Source organism: Mesoplodon mirus (genome assembly GCF_964341445.2).
Source record: "Mesoplodon mirus genome assembly, chromosome: 2".
Lineage (NCBI taxonomy): Eukaryota > Metazoa > Chordata > Mammalia > Artiodactyla > Ziphiidae > Mesoplodon > Mesoplodon mirus.
In genome coordinates this window covers 15,952,571-15,972,999 of record NC_138977.1, presented here as the reverse complement: position 1 = coordinate 15,972,999, position 20,429 = coordinate 15,952,571, and the positions used below count along the sequence as shown (strand labels likewise).

Genomic DNA, 20,429 nt, shown 5'->3' with positions numbered 1-20,429 from the left:
CCTTTCCATGTTCAATAGAGAGGACAAAGGCTACTTTTTGTACACAGATACCTGTACCTACCATGTTTTTCAGAAGTTTGCCAATATTTTTAACCTAAATAGATTAAATAAGCAGAGTAATATACAAAACTTTACCACTAATAACCAGGCTGATTATTCTATTTGTAACAATATTCTGTTATGGTTATATAAATCCATTTTGCCTAGACCAAGTGATTTGCTTTTCATAGAATGTCTGGTTAAATCTATGGGTTTTACGAGCTGAAATTGTTTCTATTTTAGAATTTTATTTATTACCAATCTCTTCTGGTGTCTATAGGTCAAAGATTATTGTCTCAGCAGGGAAATATTTAATCAATCAGTAATGAAGCCTCTGCAAGATCTTTGGAAATAAATTAACAATCCAGTTACTTTTCTTTCACTGAGACAAAAATAGGACTCTAGTCCTCAAATCAAAAAATAATACAGGAGATTTGGTTCTTTTCCATCAAGGTGAAAACGTATCGCATGACTTCTATGTGACAGATTTCAGGAATATTAGTTTAGAAAAATTCCTAAAGTGCAAAACAAAATTTTATCATTCCTTGGTTCTTCTGCATCAGTTATTTCTGGCAGACTAATCATGCCTAATTTAGCTGGGTTCTAAACAGGCCTCAAATAGTACCTTTAGATAGATTAAATAACCACCTTAAAATTTATAATTTTACAAATATTTTGATACTACTTTTCCCAAGAGAAAATATACCCTTAAAAATGTTTTGAAATATCCTAGAAGTATTTATTCTGCTTATGGAACTGAGCTTTGTTGGGGGAAAAACTCAGAATGGAAAAGAGAGTGACACTCTTAATCCTAGTACCTTGACTTTATAAACTGTGGCTGATTATGCCTACTTGATAACAAATAAAAACAAAAAATCTGGATGACATAATCTCAACTTTCCCCAATGAATCAGTCAACTGCTCATTTTAAACAAATATACTTGTTGATCTTAATCGACACACTTAACCTGTTTTTAAATAAGCAGATGGACTTCAGGTCTATCATGGAATTAAGATAAATCTGTTTAACATGTTCAGGTGGGACAGTCAGCCAAAAACCAATGGTGACACCACTGCCCTGAAAAGTGAAAAAAATTATTTGAGCACCTGATGGGCTGGGTATATCAATAGGTTACTGCGAACATCAGCTACAAGAGCACTGAGCACACAATATTGGATCAGTTCATACTTGCTGATTGATTGCTTGAAAAAAGCTAATTTTGTAAACAACAGGATCTGCCTTGATTAAGAATCATCACAGGTATGGGCTTACTTCAAAATGCAGGCATCTGAATTCCCAATTTCAGTACACAGATTATAAAAATAAATGTTCCTCCTTTTCAGAAAACTTAGAATATGAAGGAATGAGCTTAAGCTTTTGAAGGCAAAACAATGCCTTTCAGTGGAGCTTACTGGGAAGGGTATTGGACTTCAAACCCTAGAATTAATTATGCTTATTTCTCCCTATGCCTATCTCCCAAATGTAGATTTAATGTACCATCAAAGTGCATATCTGATATTTTTTAGATTTCTAAACCCTTAGAATCAGTTTACATTTTTAAAATTTACCAGATATTACAAAATCATGTTATGCATTCGTTAGTTAGATATAGGATTTTCCCCATCATTTGAATGTCTCTTGTTTTTGCCCTTTAAAACTTGGGATCAGGAATGATACTCTTTAAACAAGAGTACAACATGCAATATCTGTTAAATACGTATGTGTAATTCTCATCCACACTGCCAACCAAGACTGAAAAGGAGCTGGCAATTTACTCACTTATGGGACAATGGTAAGAGCAGGAATTGAAAGGAGGTGGCCCCACAGTGCTCAAGACAGCCAGGTGGAAATTCTACCTCTTCAAGCTAAAAATGAAAGGACTTTAAAGGGGACTTTACTGCACATCTGCAACCACTTATTCCCCAGGGCCCTGCCATATCTGTGTCACCAGAAGGCAATTTTTAGGTCTAATTCCTTCAGGGAGAGAGCTTGGTAAAGGGAACCTCCACGGCTGAGCATATGAGGGACTGACAAAGGGCAATGCATGGTTTTCATAAACCCACAAAACTGCTCACCCTGCGTCTTGGGCTTCATGGGCTCGAAGTATGGATAACAAGTTATTGTGCTGTAAGAATTCACATACAGCCGGGTAACTGCCAGAGACAAAAAGAAAAGAGAAAAGCATCTGTTATGAAATCATCAAGAGTAGCACATTTATCTGTAACATCCAGATTTATGTGACTGGATCAAGTATAATCAAACATATATCATTCATGAAACAAGCCTCTTGGTTCTAAGGACAGGTTTTCCCCTGTGGCAGAAAAAGTACCTATAGCTACACTTTTGTGGTTTTTTTGAAGTATAGTTGGCTCACAATGTTGTGTTAATTTATGCTGTCCATCAAAGTGATTCAGTTATACATACATATGTACATTATTTTTAATTTTTTTTTCCATTTTTTTCCATTATGGTTTATCACAGTATATTGAATATAGTTTCCTGTGCTATACAGTAAGACCCTGTTGTTTATCCATTCCATTATAATAGTTTGCATCTGCCTATAGCTGTACTTTTCTTTCTTTCTTTCTTTCTTTCTTTCTTTAGGCCGCACCGCATGGCTTGAGGGATCTTAGTTCCCTGACCAGCGTTCGAATTCAGGCCCTCTGCAGTGGAAGCGCTGAGTCCTAACCACTGGACCACCAGGGAATTCCCTATAGCTGTACTTTTAAAGGGCTGGAGGTGTGTGAATTGGAAAAAGAATGCTGTCATTATATAACGACACTAGAAAAGTATCCAACTCATAGAGAAAATCAATATTATTAAGTCTACATCTAAACACAAAGTGAACTGAAACATAAATATAACATGAGAGTGGAATTTAAAGTATAAATCCCAATTTTCTCAAATACAGCATTATTTGTATTTGGGTGCCTGTTTGAGAGCTTGACAGAAAGGACTTTGCTAGGGAGTGGGAGAGAGTAAGTCTTCTGAAAAGTCAAACTGCCAACTTCTTTATGGGTACATCAACTGATTATATCATTCAAAATATAAACAGAATTATGAAATCCACAAGATTTGAAAATGTGTACTTTAAATGTGACCAACAGAATTTTATCTTAAGACATTCTTTGACTTAATAAAAATATCAAATATACAATCAATATGATTTTGTCTGTTAAGAAAGTCTCAAAACCAAAGACGAAAACTTCATTAAAAATGAAATTCAAATTACAAACTAAACTTGAAAGACCTTTTGCAATCACTTTATCTCTGCTCCAAGAGTTTGTAATGAGAAAAATGTATATCATAAAAATGAATAAATTTTAGATAGTTCAAATCAAGACATAGCAACCAATGCTTGTTTAAATATAAACAACCTACAGATATTCACTAGAACCTAAACTACATATACTATAGGAAACAGTTCACAATTATAAAAATAGCTCTTTGGGGAAATAATATATGTCACTCAAATAATTTTTAAAAAGAGAGAAGATGAAATCATTTCTATGCTACAGATTTTGTAGGAATTCTCTGATGAAGAGGAAAAAATACCATTAAGATGGCATATCACTGTAGAGATACTGATTATAAAAAGGATTCAGTTTTTTGGCAAAAGTGTGATCTGAAATCAAAAATAGTCTTTGTGCATGTGCAACATGTGCACACATATTTGTGCACATGTGTGTGTGTGTGTGTGTGTGCACATGTGTCTTCTAGAATATTCTAGCAATTTGCTAGGGAGATAGAAAGAGGAGACATCCATGCCGCCTTCCCTTCCTAGTGTTCCCAGGTCATCCCAATAAATAAACCAGCTAACTGATGAACATTAGCATGATCTACAAATTGGAGGAGATGGCCCACCCAGAGTGTCTACATGGAAACGTGTCCACATGGTACCTAGATCAAGAGTTGGTCAACATGTGCCGTCAAAGACTTCTGTTCTACTTTGGGAAAAGGTGAGTATATCACTTTTCCAGATCAGTGTGTCAACAAAAGAGACCTTAATTTCAGAGACACTGGTTGGTCTTCAAAAATAGCACATTTGCTTGGTACATATTAGCTACAAGATGCCCAGCCAAAGGGTGACAGAGTACCGGAGGCATTCAATAAATGTTCCTTCCCTATCTCTTTAAGCAGAGTACTTACATTTCTTGTGCCCTCAAAATGCTTCTTTAGAAAGACACTACTGCCTTGTTGTACTACTGTAAGACAGAGGTTGTTTGTCTATGTTTGTCACTTTTTCCCTTGTGCAAAGGGCTTGGTTGCTCTTTTTTATCTATTTTTTTCCTTTTAGAAGAAGTTACCTAGTCTTATGAAAACATAATTTTAATATATTTTCTTCATGTTAAATTTGATACCTTTATGTGTTTGAGCTAAGTTTTCCCCCATGGAAATATACATCTTATTTTTAATGGAAATCTGAAGAAGATAAAATTAACCTACCTAGGTTAATTTGCTAGGTTAATAGCTTTAAGTGAGGAACACTTGATTACTTTGAGCGAATTCATTTTGAAGATTTTTAGAAATGTAAAAGCATTCATACTCAAATACTCGAACTTTCTAAGGTTTACAAACATTTTTCTAAATAATAATTTCTTGAACAATATTAGGAAAAAACCCTCTACCACATTTTTATGCTTTTTAATGGAAATGATGATAAACCACAAAGTGTTCAGCTGAAAAGCATTAAAAAAGATACATGTAGAATGGTAGGAAAAGCAGAGTTCAGAACACCTTAACACCATAGAGAGAGTTGGAAAATCATTAATTCACCAATAATTTATCAAACACTAATTGGTGATTTTCTTTCCATTTGTTATGAGACACAGGGAGGGGTGGTATGATAAGTGCAAGGCATGGTTTCTGTCCTGAAGATATAATCTAGGTAGCAAGGTAAAACATATTTTTTTAAATTAAAAAAACTACATTAAAGATAAAATAATAAAGTTTTGTAGAGAAATTATAAAGCAAAAAAGAAAGCACGTGGGTCTGAGGAAATCTTTTTGAAAAATATGTATCTTGTAGTAGTTTTTTTTTTTTTTTTCCTTTCTCTTTTCATTAATAAGGTGACATTTCTGGGCCCACCAAGAAGAAAGAGCCTTTCCTCCTCCAGGCTGATCAGCTCAAGCCGGGGCCATGGCCTTCTGAGCAGAGGGCGGGCTGAATCTCAGCCCCACTCATCCCCCTCCACCGGGGTATCCTTGTCAGGCACAATCTAACTGTATGAGTGATTCTGCTGGAACAGTTTTTTTTGACCCTATGTCCTGAACATGTCTTGTAATGACACTTGCTTCAAGGATTGGTGAAGGCCAGTGATGCTTTCAGCTTTGTGATATTTACCAGCATGCGTTGCTGTATTTGGGAAAGAAGCTATTGTAGTCTTTGAAAATGTTGGGGTTTTTTCTATTGGAATATGATTATTCCTTAAGCACTAGAAAATGCATCTTCTCTGAGTAGAAAGGGAGGTGGAAATTTCCATGGAATAGTAAGGATCCTTAGATTTGGGTTCTTATTCCACTTCTTTGAGCCTGAATTACCCCATTTTCAAAAATGCAGACAGTATTATTTATTTCATAGATTTGAGATGAAGATTAAATGAAGTAGAAATATATGTAGATGTCCTAGCCCCGTGCCTGGCCCATGGCAGTAGACATTCAGCCACTCCTATTTGTGTCCTCACCACCACAGTGTGGAGGTAGGAATGTGCCACAGAACGTGAGTCAGCAACCCCAGATTCCAGCAGTAGCTGTTCCATTTATTAGCTGTGACTTGTGTTAGACCTTAGAGGCAATAACTTATGGGGATTAGCAGACAGGCAAGGGGTTAAATTCCACTGAAGGAAGGAGAGGAATAGGGAGGAGACTGAGCATGAACAAAGGTAAAGAAAGTAGAAAAGACAAAAATGTGAGAAATGATAGAAAAACTGGCTGGGCATTAGAGCAAACAGCTATTATTAGACTCATTCTATTGCTTCTCTTATTATTTTTGTTTCTGGCTATATTAAACTCTATTTTAGACCTTGAAATAAATCTTGTAGATTTCAGATGCTTTAACCATGATAATAGCCAGCAGGCATTATTCAAATGCCTTTTTATGCTTCTATGCCTTTGCTTATACTTTCCCTGAGTTTGTCTGTTCCTCTGCAAAGGCCCACTCTTCTGCGAAGCCTTAGCTAAATTATCATTTGTGAACCCTACCCTTCAAACCTACCTCACCCTGAGGTGCATAAAATTGCTACATCCACCATGTTCCCATAACATATGAATCTAATACATCACTCGTCACACTGCAGTGTAATTTATGTTTATACATCTGCTCTCCAGTTAATAGCGAATGCCTTAACAGACAGACACTGTTTTATTTGCCTTCATATTCTAAATGCTCAGCAGCAATTTGTCAGCTTACTGAAGCTCACACACAACTTTTGGAGGAGCCTCAACAGGGGCAGTTATGCAGGTGCGAGATGCAGAGGGTTTCTTGCCCTCATTGGCTTCAGCCAAGCAGAGGCAGGCAGCCTGCAATCCCTTGCCAATGGACCAAGAGAAAGCCTCCACCTGCCTCCTTGGTGCCTCACCCACTCTCAGCCTGGTAGTATGGAGGACTCGCCCCCCTGCCCAGCTCCTCCTCTGCATCTTGGGGCCTAGCAATGGGTTCCTAGCCCTGGGGTGTCCTGGCACTGCCCGGATGCTGTCAGGCCTATCTTTTCCTAGGACTTGCCGTGTTTTTTTTCTTTGCTCCAGGTTCTCCAAACTGATTTCATTTTGCCCACTAGGGATCAAGTCTGGAAGGGCCCCAACTCTTCCTGCCAGAGCTTCACCAGAGCTTAAGTCCTCACTTGCTCCTGGCTGCCAGCTGCCTCAAGAGCAGTGAGCAATTTTTATTTAAGGCAAACTTTTTACTGAAGTATAACATCTTTACAGAAAATTGCACCAATCAGACGATTACAAGTGGACACCCTTGTAACTAGCGCTAAGATCAAGACAAAGAACATTACCTGAACTCCTCAAATGTCCTTCGAGTCACCAACACCTCACTAAGGGTGACCACCATCCTGGCTTTTAACCTTATAGACTTGGTTTCTCTAATGCTGCACTCTTATTTCAATGAAATCACCCAGTATGCACTCTTTAGTATCTGGTTTCTTCCACTCATCATTATACTGGTGACATTGATCCATGTTGTTCTGTGCAGTTTTTCTCATTCTCATTTGCTGCATATAGCTGCATAAATATACTACAGTTTATTATTCATTCTACTAAACAGACATTTGGGTTGTTTCCATTTCTTGGCTATTATGCATACTACTGCTAGGAACAATCTTGTATATGTCTTTTGGCACACATGTGTACACACTTCTAGTGGATATAAAAATAGGAGTAGAATAGCTTAGTTATATGAAGGTTCAGCTTTAGTGTCTACCAAAGCAGCTACCTGTAATTTGGGATTGGGGGTAAAGTGAGACCATTCGGGTAGTCATCTTTCTAGAATTCCAAGAGTTTTTATCTTCCTCATATTTTTCACTTCCCTGCCTTCAAGAGCCTCCCCCACGGATTCTGGTCGGATATGTTCTACTCATCCTTTAACACTTAGGTCTAATAACATTTCCACCATGAATAGTCCCTGAAACCCCAGTCATCCTTGTGTGTGTATGTGAGAGATAACCTCCACATTTATCACAGAACTACTCACCTTGCAATTTATCAGTTTCTATTTATTGGTCTCTGCCACTAGACTGTCATTCCCTCAAAGGCGGGGACTTTGAGTACCTATAAAACCTTACAGAAGGCATATATAGTGGCGCTCAGCTAATATTTGTTAAATAATTGAATGAATGAATGAATGAATTCTCAAAAGGTTACCCATGAATGGAACAGTGTGAATTGAGGGGAGGGGATAGGAAGGTGCTGTGAAATCAGGCGTGATTTCGACAGGCTAAAAATGAAGATCTTGAACTCAGAGTGGGAGGGAGGGAAGGCAGGATGGTCTAGATGCTGGTTATATTTTAAAGAAAGGGTCAATAAGACATGATGACTGGTTGGTGGTGATTTCAGCACAAGAAGAAAAAGCAAAGGTATTTGCTAGTCTGTGTGATTGGGAAAATGAACTGGTAATAGAAACAGAAAAACCAGGAGAAATCTCCAGTGGGAATTAAGCAAGTGGGAAGGTAAATAAACCTTTTCAGGCAAGGTGAGTTCAGGATAAGGTGACAATGGAACATTTAAGATAAAAATTCCAGCAGAAAACTAGGCATAGAGAATTCAAGCTCAGGAGAGATAAAGAGACAAAGGGACCAGACATAGATCTGGTAATCTAACCACAGAGTTCAAAGTTTACAGTGAAGTTAAGGGAATAGATGAGGTTCCTGGGAACAGTGTGAAGAAAAATGTCAAGAGCAGGAGGAAGACAAAGAAAGAGGCAGGAGAAGAGTCAGGGATCTGCCTGTTAAGTCAGAGGAGAATCAGGATATGGGAAAAGGAGGACCCAGAGCATTTCAAGGTGGAAGGGGTGGACAAGAGTGTCAACTGTAGAAGAGAGGTTGGGCAGCTTGTGAACAGAAGAAAGGCTGTTGATCTGTGATTAAGAGACCAGTAGTGATTTGAGTGAGCTGCTATTTGTAGCTTCAAAAACACGTTTTAAGTGACCGTCAAGATACTCTTCAAATCTCAGCACATAGAGGAACTTTAAAATGGCTGGTTTAACTCACTTCTTCTGAATCAAGCTATACCTAGAACACAGAGCTTACAGGATGCCTCCAAGGTAAACAACCCAAAGCACCAAATCTGGCTGACAGTTTCATTTGGTCTCCATGAAAATGAAATTTTACCTCTGATTTGTCACGATCCTCACGAACCTTTATACTCTAGTGCGTGGCTGCTTCAAGCATCTTAGTTACTTGAACATTATAGGCATTGAGTATGCAAACTCTGGTCTAAGGTTCTAAAGATGATGGTAGCACTGGGGCAAAAGCAGAGTTCTTATGGATTCCTTCCTCTCTGTCATATGCACTATCTTCTATAACTCATGAGCAGCATTGGCAAATTCTTACAGATGCATCTATCTGTATAACTTCATTTTTTTTTTTTTTTTTTTGGCGGTACATGGGCCTCTCACTGTTGTGGCCTCTCCCGTTGAGGAGCACAGGCTCCGGACGCGCAGGCTCAGCGGCCACGGCTCACGGGCCCAACCGCTCTGCGGCATGTGGGATCCTCCCGGACCGGAGCACGAACCCGTGTCCCCTGCATCGGCAGGCGGACTCTCAACCACTGCGCCACCAGGGAAGCCCGTATAACTTCATTTTATTTAAATCATGGCCCAGATAATACATTAGATCATGGACAGGGTGGCATAGCAAATTAAATATACAAACTCTATAGACACATGTGAAATAAAACTGGGAGTTGTGGATCAAACTAACTGCCAATAACTCAAACAGGTAATTGTCACCGAGTTCTTTTACTAATTTTATTGTTCCTTTGTGCCCCTCTATATCAGCTTTATAAACCATGACCACAGAGGATGCCTTGACACCTTCAAGATATAACTAAAGACAAAAGAATCAAAAAGCTCTAGAAGAATGTGAGTCATTTTTCTCTTCAGATAAAGCAATCCACACTGCTCTACCATTTCTCAGAGTACATAGGCTGTAGATTTTGACAGTCAGCATTTCTCATGGCTAGCGATCATTATCTCTTAAGAACCTCTAATGAGAGGAGTTAAATAATAATTTTGGTGAGAACAAAAGTGTGAAAACACGCATAATCCTCCCATTATCTAGTTGATGGACTTTACGTCTGATGTAAACACATCTGTGTCTATATTCACAAAACAAAAAAAATACCATAACTTTATATAAGTTCAGTACAGGACTTTATTTAGAATATATTTGAACAGCTGACTCAGAAAACTAATAGAGGAATGTTATACTATGAATTAAAAAATGATGAATGCAATATGGCTTAATATTGAAATCAAGAGGTTTATATTTTATTTGATATTGTATTATTGAAGCACAACTCAGTGGTATCAAATAAGTAATTTAAACATTCCTGGTATAATTAGGGATTTGACACCAGATTTGAAAATTGAACACTTGGCTTTGATATATTTCAACAATACAAGTTTTCACTAAAAGTTGGAATGTCTTTAATAAAAGACTACTCTCCAATTAACTAATTACTGAAAAGAAACCTTAGGCTTTTCAGAAATACTATACCATGACTCTTAATTTTAGCCAAAATTTCCAAAACATAGAAATGAATTGTAAACTTTCTCATAAATAAGCTTGGAACAAACCTCTTTCTTAATATTTAAAACAAAAACCATTCTTTGAATGATGCTTTATAGTGTACAAGACTTTCTGTTCGCAAGCTTCAATTTCTCAATCACATCAACAGATAAATAAAAGGAAACTTTTTCCCCCATAAGGGAAACAATGTATGGAACAAAATTTTCCACCAAAATGTTCCAGAATAAACTCTGATCAATGTTATGCAGAAGGATGATATCTGCTTACTCTAGAGATGAAAGATATGTGGTTGGATGCATTTTACAGAGTTCTTCCAGCCTGGTCATTAGCTTGGCTGCCAGGGCAGGAATTGAGTGTAAACTTCAGTGAACATCAGGTATGATCTTCCAGTTTTTTTTTTTTTAAAAGACTATGTATTCTAGAACTTAAATTCTCAACTTCTCCATAATCTCTTTTGCACTTTCATTCTGGCCACTTTCACATCAAACTATATGTCTGATAAGGGAACCTAGTGCAACTGTGGGTAATAAAATGCAGTAGGCTAAAATTGAGGTAACTAAGATGTCAGGAAAATCGTGAGGATATGCAAAAACCCAACTGCGTTGTTGATTTCTTCCTGAAGTGCTCTGAAATGTTATTGGGGGTGGTAATGTTTCCAAATCTCCATACATTTGCAAATATAAACATTACTATAAAAATGTTGTCCACATGGCTTGTCAAAGTGCTAAGAATAAATTTACTACGGTACCTATATACTGGGTTGCTGCTAATTTTAATTTATTCAGGAAGTCCAATGAACTTAAGAAAATTTAAGAATAACTTGAAAATAATTTAATTGATCAATTTGACATTGGTTTTCTCATTTAAGTTATGAAAACTGGTAAAAAAAAATTTTAAGTGATGACATAATTGAATGAAGAAAAAAGAAAATCAAGGCTGGCGCTGGATTTTTTCCCTACAGTTCCTGAAACAGAACAAATCTTCTACTAAACCCTACTACCTTCTTCAGCTGCTTTGTCATGCTGAAGCCACTTGCTGCTTTTATGCCTTTTCTATTCTTTACAGATATTATATCTATATGTCTATATAGATACATTCATTTATTTCTCTATCTACTTATTTATTTATATTTTTATTCTCCAAGGGCTAAGAACCCATTTGAACCAGGCTACCAAAGTAAACCTTTCATTGGTACTTGCTTCCTAGAAACGTTCTACGCACATAATAGCTAAATCAAATACATGAACCGATGAATAACAACAGTTAACGAATGTCACGTGCTCCAAGAGGCACGCTGGAGCTCTCCGTCCTCACCTGTAGAAGTATGAACACCCCCTGACTGTGTTGTGAGTGAAATGTTCCTGAGTCTTCTCATTTCCAAAATCCTCCAGGGGGTCTGACCACAGGATATCACACATAGGTCCATAAGCGGGTGGTTCTTTGAATCGGTCTAACTAAGAAAAATAGAAGACAGAGAACAAAATACTAATCTTTGGAAAGTTGGAATTCAGAAATAGAAGAAACCAGCATTTTGCAGTACCCACGTTTGCTCCCCAGCCACAGCGCAGCGTGAACTGTTCCCTACCTCTCTCCTGACCTATGCTCCTTCCTCCCCACTCTTCGACTCTTCACCTTTCTCGAACTTTCCTTCCTTCTTCCTCCTGACACTCATTTATTATCTGCCTTCAGCTCACCCTTTGCTTCCCTCTTGCCTCTTTAATTCCCACTCTTTACTCTGTTTCTCCTTTTTCCTGGTTTCCTCTCTGTCTTTCTCTCCTTTTTATTTTAGCCAGCCTAGTGTTTTAGTTATTACCAACTGATGTGACTCTAACTGTGTTTCATTTCTTGAGGAGAAGCTTTTATTTTTTATCTTTGGGGAAATTTCTGTTACTGCCCCCATCAAACTGTGATTTAGAAATCAGGATGGGGAACAATTTACGGTGTTTATATTCAACAATATAATTTTGAGAACAGACGGCTTTCATTTTAAGAGTAGTTACTTGCTATATGACATTTTGGATATTCACTCATTAGGGGATATCTAAGTTTCTAATTAAAGTCCAAGATGATTGGAGTCATTTTACTGGGTACAAACCAATCTTAACAATAAGCAGTAGAATGAACTCCAATTTAGCTGGTCATTCTTCAGCTCACAGTTCTAAGCTTTATAGTTTTACCTTAAGTCCTCATACAAAATCCATTTTCCAAGTTTCCAGCTACAAATGTTTAGCAAAGTCATATTTCAATTTAAAATGGTACATTTAGAAGCTATGAGCAATACAATAACTGGAAATGACACTTCACCAACAATTCTATAACACTGTCACCGTCTTATAGTTTATCCTGATTTGACTACAATCAAAGGATCTTGGGTGAAGTTAGCAGATATTATGGAGTCTCTTGAAAAAAAGCATAAAACAGCTTTGAAAACCCATTAAGAACCAATATTCTTCATTTTCAATACTTTAATATTTTAAAAAACCCCATAGGGACAGGTGAATATATAAGGCTGACAGCCTATCAAATTCTCTCTTTTTCTGAGACATAAAAGGTGATGTAAATAATGGTCTTGCTACACACCATTTTTTACTAATATCTAAAAAGAATGAAGCAATATTTCACTTTTTCAACACCCAATGAAAAACTTCAATAAGACAAGACTCTCTATATTTCAACCATTATACTATACATAAAATATTCATTGCAAACTTAGACTTAAGATAATTTAAATAATTTATGCTTTTGGAACAATTCATACAAGAAAAATAATGCTTGTCCATAAAAATACAGAATTTCTTTCTGAGAAGCAAGAACTGATTATTCGGGATAGAACAGTAGAGGGGGGAGACTTCCTGATTAATGTGAATCCCAGCTAGAGCTCTGGTAAGGCCACCAGAATATAGAATTTATTCTGGAAAAGTTATAAAATGCATTCTGAAATTAATACCATCTACTGTGAAAATAAACAACTCTGAAGTTAATTAAAGTAAGTGTGGTGGAAACTCTGACATATGGCAAACGCAAACATAAAAATCACTTTATGGCTCAGTCCAAAGTGTATTGACAAATACAAAAATTGAACATAATATCTGAAACATGCCAGAAACAAAGTTCTAGGGATAGCAGAGCATATTTTAAAAATCTACATAATTTATGATAAGAAGTTTAGTTACTGATTTCAGGAGTCCATCAGACTCTAGAAGAATAAAGTGGTTACATTCATGCAGAAAGTGAACCACTCTATACTTGAACTCCATGACTACACTTCAGTGTCCTGTATCTACAGAACTTGAAATATAGAGCAAATATCAATCCTCTGTGCTACAGAACACCAGAAGCAGATGTGTAATGGTGTCTTATAAAAAAGGACACAAACACACAGAGCAGGAAACAAAGGTTTATTTAATGTATTTTTGTTTAATTTTAAAAATAAAACCCATGAATTTCCTTTCTAACAGGAAAGTAAATACAATATTATTTTTACATTTGAAGACTCAGACCTTAATGATAGAGTATTCAGATAGAATTTGACTGTTTTACTTACTTAAATATAGTTTTTCTTTAAAAACCAATGAAATTTTAAAAGAATATTGAGCATAATCAAAGAAATAAAAGACTGCCTCTTCCACTACATAAAACTATCCTATACTACATTTTCTCATGAAAGAGATATTCCCACATTCAATCTAACTCATCTTTTTGCTGGCCAAAACAACAGTAAGATCTAATATTAAATTAAGTAGAAAAATACCTCTTTAAAAAAAATCAACTGTTTTTCACCTTGCCTCTCAGTACAATCAATAAAATAGCATCATAGCCTTTGTTAGGTTGTTACTTTAAAATTTTAAGCTGTGAAAATTGTTAGATTTAAAAAAAAATACTAATATGGACACATTTTAAAGGTCAAGTTGTGATATTTTCCCAAGAGGAAAGCAACATCTTTTAACTGTAATATACCACGAATATACAACACATTGTTTGAAACAAGCCAAGGGGAAATGAAAAGGCATATATATATATATGTGTGTGTGTGTGTGTGTGTGTGTGTATATATATATTTTAGTGACCAAATATTTAGTATTTCTAATGACACATCACATGGTAAAATGAACCTTGAGGTTTTCGAGATGAAAACTCTTCCAAGTATAAATATATGTTTCTTTCTAGATAAAAAAAAAAGAGATTCATGACCAGTTTAAATCATTTTAATTCAGAAGTTTCAAGTTAGTGATAAAGGCAGGGAAATTAATGCCTTGCATTTATTACTGAAAGACACCAAATGGTAGACTTGGAAAACAACAGAACTTACTTTTCTGATATCATCTAAGGTGTTAATCTCTGGAGACAAACCGCCGTGTACACATAGGAACTGTTGGTTCATCAGGGCAGCCAGGGGCAGGCAGTCAAAGGCATCCATGCAGGCATCATATACGCGTTCTGAATACTTTATTTTACCTTTAATATATGATTAAAAACCAACTACTTACTCTTATGATTTCATAGGTAGGATTTGGTTCATAAAAATAGGGTTTTAAAAAAAAATGTTTTCTTGCCGGAATCATATTAGCATATAACTACACATGCAAAGTTCCAAATGTGATTAAAGAAGACTTTTTAAAAGTTATATATTAATCTTTATATCTACTATTTTTTATTTTTGTTGTTCTTCCATATTTGGCAGTTTTTAGTTACTTTTTGTGTAACAGAGGTGAGAACTTTTGTATGCATATATCCCTGCTAGTTATCTGCAGATGTGTATTAAAAAAAAAACAACAAAAAAAACACAGCAACTAGGAGACCAACAGAAGAGGGCACAAAACTGGCTGATTCTCCTGAATGTTCTTATAGAAAAGCAGATTGCAAGAAAGTTTCCAAAGCTGTTTCTAAATCACGGCACATTACTTTTCCTTTATTGACTTATATCTAATGTTTTGAGATAAGTCTCTATGCTCCATTGAAATAGGACTAAATGACAAAGAGAAATTGAAACTTCCAAGGACAATGAGGAAAATTAAGAGAAGAGGAAAATGAAATTTATATGAAGTACTCCTCACGCTTAGCATTTATTTCTAAAGGAAGAAGTCGTCTTTAATTTTGTAAAATCCACTCAAGGCTGGTAAATCTACTGGGTCCAGAAAGAGAGGCTCAATGTTGAATCTGCCCTCCATTTGTTTTTACTGAGTGATTTGAGATTAAAGAGTAGGATTATCCTCAACAGCAGTATTCTGGCTATTTAAAAAAATAATTTCATCACTTGTTGCTTAGGCTAAATCACATCAAATATTAATTTGAATTTTTATATCACTTTATAAAAAATTATAATTTAAAAAGAAATTCTGAATTCTCTTAATTGACCATGCTCAGAAAGTAATATGGAATGACATAATATAGTATCAGTTTTTGAATTTTTGACTTTTAAGCAAGGGATCATATTGTAATATGCTCTTTGTATGGATTAAAATCACTATTTAGCACATACGATGATAAACGAAGAAGCCTGAAGTATACTTACATTCTTGTTTAAATGTGAAATACTCTGTTAGATGTCTACATTCATGATTTCCACGAAGTAAAAACAGTGTTTTGGGGTAAAGAATTTTCAAAGCCCACAAATACAGCACACACTGAGGAAAAAAAAAAAAGAATAATATAAAAATAAATATTTTCCATTATACTTACACATACCTTGGCTGACATATCAGGAAGACATGAACCAAATGCACTACTGTGACCAAAAGTCTCCAAAAGGCTAAGTCTTTTTTATGGAGGATATTGAAAATCAAACAGAAAACATTACTTTGGTACAGAGCCAAGGTTCATCTATACTAAAGTATAAACATTGCACTGGAGATCTAGACACCACACTAAAACAATGGACTGCATAGAGTTTATTGGGAAAAGCCCGAATGAAAATATACTAAAAATGAAAATATACTAAAAATACTTGTGTCAAAGTATGAGAAGAAATGTGATAGACAATTAATAAATAAAATAAAGTCACTTCTCTTTATAAAGGTAATTATTTTGAAAAATTAGGTAAAAGAAATGGGAGAATTAGAAAGGAAAGGCACCACAAAATTTGGAAGCAAACATTGACAAGCTCAGGCTGACTTGGATTGTAACTATTTTCTTTTTTTTTTTTAAATTAATTTATTTTTTTTTATATTTTTTTATTTTTGGCTGCTTTGGGTCTTCATTGCTGCCCGGGCTTTCTCTAGTTGCGGCAAATGGGGGCTACTCTTCGTTGTGGTGCACATGCTTCTCATTGCGGTGGCTTCTCTTGTTGCAGAGCACAGGCTCTAGGTGCGTGGGCTCAGTAGTTGTGACACACGGGCTTAGTTGCTCCGCGGCATGTGGGATCTTTCCGGACCATGGCTCGAACCCGTATCCCCTGTATTGGCAGGCGGATTCTTAACCACTGCACCAGCAGGAAAGACCCTGTATCTATTTTCCATTATGCTCTCTCCTTCACTACTCTTCTCTCCCATTATCTTGTCTCTTATTTCAGTGCCTTTGGTATTTAAAGCCTTGAGCTTTTTGTTTTATACATAACTGTAAATAAACTGAAGGCCAGGGAATCTCACTACACATGCTACTGATAGCTAGGGGAAACATTTCATATACCTTAAAACTCTCAAATTAATTACTTGGGTATTACAGTTTGCATAAAAATGAGGGCCAAGTATAAATTCACCAGGCTTGGAATCAACGGACACTGACACAGTCTTCCTGGAGTGTGAATTAAGATAACTGGGATACTCAAGTATTAACATCAATTTCATTATACTCAAATAGCATTCATTAAAAATCCACAGGGAAGAGAAGAGCACACTGAAAACAAGTATGCTTTTTTATCCTCATGAACTTTATTCTGAAAGTTAAGATGTTAGAGAACCAGAAAAATATTGAGACAAAAGTCTGATTCTGGTTACTGAAATCTAAAACCAAAACTGAAACAATATTTACATTTTAATAATGAGTTTTCCAACATATAGTAGGTATGCCGGATAACCTCCACAGGGAAAAGCTACTGGCAATTCATTTGTGGTGCTACCTGTGAGCAATAATCATCTCTGTCAGCTCATGTGATAATTTATTAAATGAGTGGAAATAAATGTTTGAATATATAGTCCAAGTTTTGAAGAAAATACTAATTATCAGAAAAAATATGTATTACTGAGTTGTTCAAGCAAGATACTGCCCCTCACTGTAATTATGATTGAATAAACAAAAAATAATTAGCTGATATCAAATTTTACATATATATGTTACATTAGTTAATTTTATAATTACCATTTTCTGCTTATAGTTATTACCTAAAGTTCATGTGAAAGATGACAGTACTATTTCTGAGAAGTTGACCAAATGGCCTGTATTGAAGGATTATGATCTGTTGATATGTGTACGTGGCTCAATGAGTCTCTGATTGCTATGCATCAGGTTTAGAGGTACACTTACAATGTTCTAGTAAAAGGAGTGTGTATTATCAAGCTTGTCTCACATTTCAGAGATGATATTTATACACTGTTATTAATGTCAATGAGAGAACTATTCTCAATTTAAAATTTATAAGATTTTATCATATGTATGTTTTGTTTATATATTATAAATAATTTAAAATTATAAATTTAAAATATAAATTAAATTATAAATTATATAAAAAATATTTTTCCAAATAGGTTGTTAACATTGGATGTTTGACTTGGAATAGAAATGGGATGGGTATGTGAAGTCTTTTAAAAATTATATTTACTTGTTGAAAGTGCTGTATTTAATGCATACATTGGGGGAGAGAATACGTGTTTTGGCTACTCTGTAGTTACTTTTTAAAAAGGTTTTCTTTGTTTCTTGTTTTCACTAATATATAACTTATATCCAGTGAAATGTATCTATCTTAAAGGTACAGGTCAATGAATTTTTGCATATGTATATTCCCATGAAACAGCTGCCCAGATTCAGTTACATTTCAGCACCCAGATGGCTCCCTTGTGCCCCCTCCCAAATCAATGCCCTTTGGAAAATGTTACCACAGTTCCGAACTCTTTAGATTAGTTTTGCCTGTAACAATTTATTTTAAAGCAAAGCTATAATCTCTCCAACAAAAATCTAAAATGCAATTTTTTAACCCCACTCAAATACTACTACTAGAGGAATCACATTCTAGGGCCCGTATTTTCTTTTTATGCCATCTCTTAAAGATCCTGTCTCGACATTAGCACATGGCTTTATCACCTCTAGTCCTGATTACTATAGCTCTTTCATAACTGAAACCTCAAAGGTCCTGTGGTATCCTTATCATACCTATTTACCTTTTAAATGATTCAGTACACATTTCATGTCCCTTATTATGTAATGGATGTAAAGCACCCTGCATGTAGCAGGAGTTCAGGAAACGTGAGCCTCTTTCCTGTAAATGAGAAGGAAGGCGGTCAGAAAGGAGGGAGAAGTAGAGAGAGATTGGGGGAGAGAGAGGAAGAAAGAGAGAAAGAGAGAGAGAGAGATGACAGAGAAAAAGGAAGGGAGGGAGGAGGAAAGAAAAGTAAAGACAAGACTAGAGAAAAGAAAACTCAATTTCCAAATTCTTGGCTCAGAATACCCTAAAAATAAGAATCCGCTTTCCACATTTTACTTCCCTCTCCCCTGTGGCAAGAATAAAATATCTTCCCAAACACTGAATAAAACCACAAATGCAGCCAATATGGAAGAAGTGGCAATGGTAAATGACAGGGCAAGGGTGGACTGGAGAGTGGAGCCCCGCGAGCTTCACCCTCAACATCTGGTGGGAGAGCACTGCCAAGCACAACACTGTGCTGCTGGTAACTATTTTGCCATCTAAAGTTCTAACATGCTGGAGAGCTAAAGATCTTGAACAAAATTTTAACCTGCTGTTCTTTTAAAAAAGAAAAGTCTCGCGTAAAAAAATTATCCCATTTAATGAACAATGAAAGAAAAATCAGTTAAATAATTGGTTATTTTTGTCCATGGGGTATCAGATGGCTAATGTGAATAAAATGTTCCCTGGATTAATTGGTTAAAGTAGAAATAGAGAGGCAAGTTCCATTGGCTTTTTTTGCAGGGTGAGATGTAAATTAATTGCACTAATCACGTTCAACTGGACCTCGACTATCTTTCCAGTCATCCTCTAAATAAACAGATATTTACAATCTAAAATTAGTTTGGTTTAGTCAATATGAAAGATCGAGCCTCCTGTATCTTTTTGTTAATTTTTTATCGCAGACATAGTTTTCTCTTATTTAGCTTCCCCAATGAAGCAGCACTAAGGATATACTTTTCTTCGTTAGTTTAATTGGCTCATTGATAATCGCAGTGCAGGTCTTTACTTTGTAATTTGTGCCTCTTAATGATGTGTATTCTTAAAAACCTGTACAGGGGAGTAAAGAAGGATGTAAAAGAGGAAGCAAGAAGTAAAACACACAAACATACAGCTTCAGATACATATCAAGCAGCTCCCTAAAATAACTATACATGCTGTGAAACATTCTAATCAAAAGGGCTGTCTCTCAGTCACAGGACGGTAAAGTGAGGGATATGCACTGGCTGGGAAAAGATCCAAACTCCTGAAAAAATGTCAAATGCTGCTCCTTTAAGACATCATTTGCCTGGTCTGACAAGCACACAGAGAAGCAGCAGCCGGACTAGCTATGCACTCTAAGGACGACTGGCTGCAGGGAGCCAGTCTTCCTCATGTCTGTGGCAACACTCTGTCACCTAACATTGCTTGCTGTACCCTTTGCTTGTTATTCTCATGCAGAAGCATGGAACATTGCCTGACGTGCTGTGGTTCGTTCTAGTCTATGAGCTTACAGCGAATAAACACAACTACCCTTCCTGCTTAAAGGTGTTTGAGGCCTGGGCTGAGATCTAGTCGTTGGTGCAGGGGCACAGCTCTCTAATCTCAAGGCAAGGTCTTGCAGGGCAGAATGGCTAGAAAGGGAGCCCGAGGAAGTGAATAGAAGAAAGAAACAGTGGTGTGTGCCTCTGTTTGCAATTCGGAGTTTTTCCCTGCATTCTCAGAGAAACACACTCAGACACGAAACTATCAATATATATATACACATAGTCTTGATCAAAGAGATTAGGTAGCATAACGCCATCATGAGAAAGAGGATGGTATTTGGT

General features: G+C 36.2%; 1 protein-coding gene across 1 annotated transcript in view; it reads right to left on the bottom strand.

Moving 5' to 3' along the window:
• Positions 1-20,429, bottom strand: part of PPP3CA (protein phosphatase 3 catalytic subunit alpha) — a 303,572-nt gene that overhangs the window by 53,100 nt on the left and 230,043 nt on the right. Inside the window, exons 4-7 of the mRNA XM_082611195.1 lie at positions 15,802-15,913; positions 14,599-14,744; positions 11,604-11,743; positions 2,116-2,193 (exon numbers count right to left, since the gene is read on the bottom strand). Coding sequence (XP_082467321.1) covers positions 2,116-2,193; positions 11,604-11,743; positions 14,599-14,744; positions 15,802-15,913 — 476 coding nt within the window. The remainder of the gene's footprint in view (positions 1-2,115; positions 2,194-11,603; positions 11,744-14,598; positions 14,745-15,801; positions 15,914-20,429) is intronic.